Consider the following 7468-nt stretch of genomic DNA (forward strand, 5'->3'; position numbering starts at 1 on the left):
AGACAGTCAGCCCTGTGTTCAGTCAGTTCAAAAGCTTTATAGGGGTGAATTTTCTGCCAGTCCAAGGGTGACGTCATTTCTGTCTAATGTGAGTAGATATCAGGTGGTCGTACAACATTTAGCAGGCTCTGCTAACGTGCCAAGTGATTTCGCCAGTAGAAACGCGCCAGATTGTACGATGCCAGATTTGTTCCTTCATACGCGCTATGGAAGATTCAGTTGTGCGTTCCGTCAATGTTGACGATATTGTCAACGCTACTGCCCGCTTACCTTTCACTACTAGGTCGGCTTGGCGTGATATCCAGGGTGAATGTCCAGACTTGCGTCGCGTGCACTCCCACTTAAAGCAAGGGACTAGACCGACCAAAAAAATAACAAGCATAAAAGATGTTAAACGGTACTTGCAGGTGATTACTATTTCAAAAGACGGTGTTTTAGTTGTGAAGCGTTCTGAACCATTCTCTTCCGAGAAAGAACAAATAGTTGTACCTCGTTCCGTTCTTGATGGACTTCTTACCGCCATGCACGTCAAACTTGACCATCCTACCAAGCATCAGTTAGACTTAGTTGTGCGTAGATACTTCTTTGCTTTGGATATAAACAAGGCTATCGAGCGTGCAACTAGCTCGTGTCACACGTGTGTTTCCCTTAAGAAATTCCCCAAATCATTAGTACAGCAGTCGAGCGAGGATCCCCCAGAATCCGTCGGATTAGCATTCGCAGCTGATGTCATGAAGCGTAGTAAACAATGCATTCTTGTTGTACGAGAAGCCGTAACATCGTACACAAAAGCTGTCATGGTTGACAATGAACAAAAAGCCACTTTACGTAATGCTTTAGTGTGTTTAATGATGGATATGCATCCAATTCATGGTCCACCTGCTGTGATTAGAGTTGATCCCGCACCCGCCTTTGTTGCGCTTCGCGATGACGAGCAGTTAAAACAGGCTAATATAGTATTAGACATAGGTCGTGTTAAAAACTCCAACAAAAACCCGGTCGCTGAAAAAGCTATAGCTGAATTAGAGGACGAGATAGTTCGCGTCCAGCCCGGCGGCGAGTCTATTTCTGAAGTTCAACTGGCCACCGCCGTGAACCACCTAAACTGCCGTTTGAGACGAAATGGAATCTCTTCCCGTGAACTGTGGACACAACGTGATCAGTTTACGCACAACCAAATCCCTATAAGTGATAGAGATGTTATTCTTTCTCAAAATTCTGCTAGAAACAAAAAACACTCGTACAGTGAAAAGTCGAAGTGTTCGCCATATCGAACACAAAATTGTGAAACCATAGAAATAGGTGATAAAGTGTACTTATACTCCGACAAAACTAAACATGCTTCTCGACAGCGATACATCGTAGTTTCCGTTGATGGTGATTGGTGTTTCATAAAGAAATTCACTGGTAACCAATTACGCTCTACCTCATACAAGGTGAAAAGATCGGAATGTTTTCGTGTGCCTTCTGATATATGTGATATATCTCATAACATCCCAAATCTGGCAGAATCTGATTGTGATAGTGATTCGGAGATATGTGAAGGATTTACTGTTCAGGACGACAATGCACCTGTAACTCTTACAAATCCGTTCGATTCTGACGATGAGAGTTTTTCCCCTTTGATCGTTATGGAGCAAGTCCACGCTGATGATCACGACGTCGCGCTAGACTCGCATCTGCCTGATAGTGTATCACATACTAGTAGACCACAGCGTTCTCGGAAACCCCTAAGTACTTAGATGATTATGTGAGATAATTACTTTGAAATATGAGACAACATATAGTCACCATTTCACACGATTTTAAAGTTTTGTTCAACGCTAGTTTTAAACCAAATGTTGTTATTGAAATGCTGTTATTTTGAAATAGACTTTGTTCATGTTAATCCCACACATGTTTCAATATTGTTGAGTTTTCCAAAAGCTTTGTTTCTTCTTTCAATCTAGTGTTGATATTTTGTGCATAAAAACAGTTAATATATTTGTTAACTGTTTAAGAAGAAAAGCCATGTATCCATGCTTTAAAATAAGATACCATATTAGGCCGCTAGGCCGCAAACTTCACGCCGCTTGGCCGCTAAATCGCTTGATCGACTTTTTGAAAAATTGTTGAAAATCGCTTCAGATTTATCATTTGTGCATATAAACAGCAAATATATCATTGTTTTTGAAAAGCAGGCATGTTTGCATGCTTTAAATAGAAACAAATGTTTGATCAACTTTTTTGAAAATCGCTTCAAATTAATATTTTGTGTATAAAACTGTTAATATATCATTGTTTAAGAAGAAAATTCATGTATACATGATTTAAAATAAGACAACATATATGCCGCTAGGCCGCTAGGCCGCTAACTTCAAGCCGCTAGGCCGCTAGGTCGCTAACTTCACGTACATCCTTTTTTGCTACATAAAAAAGTTGTTTATGCGTTGAAAATAACCGCATAAACGTGGTCGATTTCGTTTATGCGGCGATGCTGTTATGCGTCGTTACAGTGCTGCCTGTGATTGCGCATAAGCAAATAACTGAATTATTTAAAGTACTTTGAATAAGATTTTAACCTTCGAGTTATCTACCAAACATTTTAAACGATACTAATACACACCCTTTTTCGCTTTCCAGAGATTTAAAGTTGGAAAATTTACTCCTAGATATAGACAAGAACATCAAAGTTATAGGTATATAGTTATAGGTTACAGGATAAGTATTACTTTTAATTTAATTTAATTTGGAATGTATACAGTCAAAATGAATTTGATAGTTTAAGTAAGTAAATTTTCCAAGTATGTACAGTATCTGTCACATTCCATGTATCACAAATTTAAGGAATGACTTATGTATTCCAAGAGAGCGAAACGTTAGCCGACTGATTATAACAAGATTATATATAAGCGTTGTATGGCTTTTCCTATTGACTTCCATACAAAAGATCAGTTAATTAATTTATATTTTGCTCATCATGTAAAATGATCCTATTATCGATATGCTGCAGATTTCGGCGTGAGTAATGTGTTTTACGGGGACAGCAGCCTGAGCACGCAGTGCGGATCACCAGTGTACGCCGCGCCGGAAATGTTTTGTAACCGGAAATACGGACCCGCCGTCGACATCTGGAGCATGTGCGTATACTAAACTTTGTAAATTTCTGGTAAAATCCTATATTTCATATTTGTCAAGTTCTTATATAATGTATATGATTGACCGTAAAGCACATCCATTTGCCAAGGGTCTGATTCATCACTGGATTGATTCTATTTGTTAAACCATCTAAATTACAACTATATGTGGTTTTGTCCATTTTTGAAAAACATGCGTCTTACTTTTACAATATTTTTCCGGTATGTAATAAAAACAGGTTGAGATGAATTGTTGATAGTATTGTTTGTATTCTCCTTAGGCAGTAATGAGGTTATATCATAACGCATACGACTACGCAATAATCAAGGAAAAAAACTTACACAAATACCGTCCCGTGTCTTTTAGGGGCGTTTGTCTGTATGCAATGGTTACTGGTAAGCTTCCCTTTGTGCCAGAGCCTACAAACAACATAACTATGTTGCATTCACTCATCCTGCAGGGTGCTCACATACCGGATACACTGTCCGATGGTAAGTGTAATCCTTTCTAACGTATCAATGTTATGTTAAGAACCAAAAGTCGTTTAAAACCTCAAAAATAAAGCTGCTCTGAAATCTTAGTCTTATTTGGTACACAATTACCGTCCCGTTTCTTGTAGGGTCGTTTTTACTATGGGTGTTGTTTTTCATCTAATTTTCGTATTTTTTGTGTTGTGTTGCAACTGAAATTTGATGTAAAATCTTGAAAACAAAATATATAGTAGATATGTCATGTGTTCGTTTGAATATGAATTGGAATCGTCGATAACACTTCTTTAATACTGCTATTAATACCATTAACAGTACTATTAAGTGAGTACATGTTTATTGCAAAAATCCATATGATCACTTTCGTATTAATTTTCAGTTCACCAACTTGCAGGAATGGAATAATATATGTAGATCTAACTGGCCTTATTTGTATTTTTCATCAAGTTTAAGTCGTTTCCATTTTTCAATTATTTTGATTTTTTTTCGTTGTCTATCTTGGTAGCAAATTGCAAATTTGAGACAATCAGATTTTGATATTTTTAATTGAAACCTTTACATTAAGCACAAACACATTCTATGTGAAACTAGTACGTTCTTTAATATTGTGCCATCCATTTTCAACTCAATGGTACATTGAAGACTCGTTTGAGCATATTCAACGAACAACAAAATGTTGTTGCACCTATAAATGCCAGGCGTGCTTTGCATTGTTTTACCAAATAACCGAAAACGCATTATATACCAGTTACTGTTGTATTGCTGTATTTGTAGAAACTTTATTTCAAAGCCAAACAATGATTGTCTGTTATATTTGTCTGTTATATTTGTTTTATATTCTTGCTCTACGCATCAAACTCTTTTAAAATACGCATGTTTCAGGTAGTGCTAACCTTCTTGCACGAATGCTAGCCTTAGAGGTATATTACCGGATCACCATTGATGAAGTCCTCTCCCATCCCTGGGTGCAAGGCGAGGAAGGTTCTCTGGTGACCAGAAAGCCACCTATCTCAAATCTCTGCCTTTCTATCCCGAAGCCTCAAATTGTGAATTATATGTCAACCGTTTTTAAATTCCTCGAGGATGACGTGTTTTGTTCTGTGATAGAACGTAAAATGAACGCAGTTGCGGCAACGTACAATCTGCTACAAAGACGGTTCGATGCCGGAATACAAATTGTTGGTTTGTCTATGGCCATATCCAGCGCTAAAACTAACAACCGTAGTTGTGAGGGTGGCAAGAGTTGGAATTCTCGAGTTGATTTTCCACTTCTACCTTCTGAAAATATTGGTCGACATGACAACGATCCGTCTTCCCAAAAGAATATGTGTAAATCCTACATGCAGATTCTCAAGGATTCAAAGCGCAAAAGTGCCCAGAACGTGCGCTCTGGAAACGTGTTTAGACAAAAGGAATTTGCACTTACGCGGTATAAAACAAAAACAGACATGATAAGGCATACACACACAAAAGAAGAAGTAGATTTCTTGCCTGATTTCCTTCTGACATATACTCGATGTGACGATACGTATAATCATAATCGAAAACCTAACCAATCTTTTGAATGGGATCAGACTTGTATAGGTTCTAAAAATGAGCCTAGTAAAATTGACTCATTCAAAACAATACACGGAAAACAAGAAATTCAAACAGAAGACACGAAAAACAGGCACATAGATGGACGGATAACCGCAGAAATACCGCTACTTGTTCCTCCGACAAGTCCGGTATCACCTGTCATCCCTAGAGATGTATCCACAAACCAAAACGAACGCGTGTCTGAAATAAATGGTACTTCTAAGAGAATTAGCAACCAAGAAAATGTAATAGACATTTTAAATAATAAGTGTACTCTAGTTGATGTCTCCAGAGATCAAAGCTTCAATAACACTGTAGCAGGGGCAAACGTGGAAGGAACGAAATCGATCGTGAACGACCCTTGCACGACTCGGACATGGTCCACTTTCCAAAAGCAGAAAGAGAGACTAGGTCGAGGGGTGACCCTCGTTAATCGAAAAAAACATGTGGCTTATAATTATGGGTTAACAAAACCCAAGGCGTTAACCAACAGAGAAGCCCGCTCGTATTTTGAGGAGATAGAACAAGCCAAAGTTATTGGTCAAGGTAACAAATCGTGGTTGGTCAAGGTAACAAATCGTGGTATTCGGTTGTAAAAGTTTTAACAAGTTCCATAGAAACGTCAACCGTTTGCGCAAAAAAAATGAAATAAAAAATGTTCTGAATAATAATAAAACAAAAATAAAAGAATATCGAATGTCGACTGTATACAATAAATGATTGAAGTTGCGATAATTTATTCCGATCAACCCACACGCTTGTTTTTTAGGTAGAAGACTCATGGAGAGGGCAAGAACGTCTTCTAGTTGCCAGATCGAAAACTCTCACTCTCTTTTGAGCCGGAAACCGCACACGGCTGGACTCCACCGTGTTGTACCCGAGCCTAGAAAAGAGCCCAGCGCCGCTCTCCGGTCGACCGGCGTTGAAAATGGTGTCACATTTAGGACAGTTGACGCGAACGGGATTATTCACTTTCCGGACGTAATGCAGACGTCACATGCTACCTACGACGTAAGGCCTCTGAGTCCTACGAGGCATTCGGTCGAAGATGGCGTTACCGATGTCATAAGAGTGCATATTACAAGTTCTGCAAAATATTAACATTGTTGAAATATTTATCATTGTAATTGTACTATATATATATATATATATATATATAAATGCATTATGAGGGACACACAAAAATCAAGTTTGGACTACCTCTGAGCTATTTTCCTTCAAATCCACTGCTTTTGCAAACTTAAAATGCTTTTTTTCCATATAAATATAAAAAAAACAATTAATTTACGCACGGAAAAACAAAAACAGGGTATGAAACTGAAAGGATGAAAAAAAACACATCAAAATGCCATATTTGTAAGTTATTTTTAATGAATAAGCAGGTTATCGCTTATCTTTACCAAAACTCGCTTAAATCGGCATTTTGACAGTTAAATGTATCTATTTTTGTCATAAAATCCTGTCATCCACGCTCAAAATTTTATTTTACTTGTGTTAACAAGAAATTAGAACAACACCAAATCGGTATTTTAAACTGAAAAGTTTTATTTCCATGCTTTGGCTAATGGTTGAAAATGTCATTCCATATTTTGGTCAAATTGCACATTTCATTTCTTGTTGGTAGTTATGTGATACTAACTGTTCTTATTAGTCATCGAATGTAAATTAAATTGAACATTTCACTTCAATACTTTTAATCAATATTGTGTTGGTTTATTTCCTGTCTTGATACAAGATGTTTTGGTAGTTTATGTGCTGACTGTTCTTATTATCATAAAAAGAAATATATTTTTATTTCGAAGACCATTTTCACATTAGGAATTGATTTATTTTCCAAAAACATGAATATTTCTTGTTTCGGTATGTTTTGTACAATTTATATATTTTTCTTTTATATTTGATCAGTAGGGGATCGAATTTTGATTCATGAGTGGTCATTAGTAACACTATTTTAACAATTGAACAACAATTAAGAATAATATTTTTTATGGAGAGAAATCATACCTAATTTATATTGAATTTCCTGTGATAAATTGTGTGCAGTTTATGATATTTTATACATTCCATAAATTTAAATTATTATTTAACTGTAATAAACAATCAACTGTTTTTAGTGTTCATACTTCATTTATTTAGGTGACATTTTGTCAGTCCAGTGATACTTGAATGACGTCCCACAAGTTTACAAGTTTAGATAAGTCGAAAATATTTATTACAGAATCGACATTTAATGGAATAATATATGAGAATGTTAGACATGGATTAGTATGCGTGCCTATAATAAT

The 7468-nt window shown here is 36.7% G+C and overlaps 1 protein-coding gene across 2 annotated transcripts; it reads left to right on the forward strand.

Annotated features, from left to right (window-relative positions):
- The first annotated feature begins 2539 nt into the window (after nt 1-2539).
- On the forward strand, nt 2540-6930 carry LOC128239109 (uncharacterized). 2 transcript variants are annotated; one of them, XM_052955581.1, is made up of 5 exons: nt 2540-2678; nt 2993-3119; nt 3484-3608; nt 4488-5729; nt 5953-6930. In XM_052955581.1, the coding sequence occupies exons 2-5, from the start codon at nt 3073-3075 to the stop codon at nt 6282-6284; spliced, it is 1746 nt and encodes a 581-aa protein (XP_052811541.1). In that variant the 5' UTR covers nt 2540-2678; nt 2993-3072; the 3' UTR covers nt 6285-6930. The 2 variants fall into 2 exon arrangements, with proteins under 2 accessions (XP_052811541.1, XP_052811542.1); XM_052955582.1 differs by having other exon boundaries at nt 5957-6930.
- Nucleotides 6931-7468: the final 538 nt, after the last annotated feature.

The sequence above is a fragment of the Mya arenaria genome, chromosome 6 (assembly GCF_026914265.1).
Source record: "Mya arenaria isolate MELC-2E11 chromosome 6, ASM2691426v1".
Lineage (NCBI taxonomy): Eukaryota > Metazoa > Mollusca > Bivalvia > Myida > Myidae > Mya > Mya arenaria.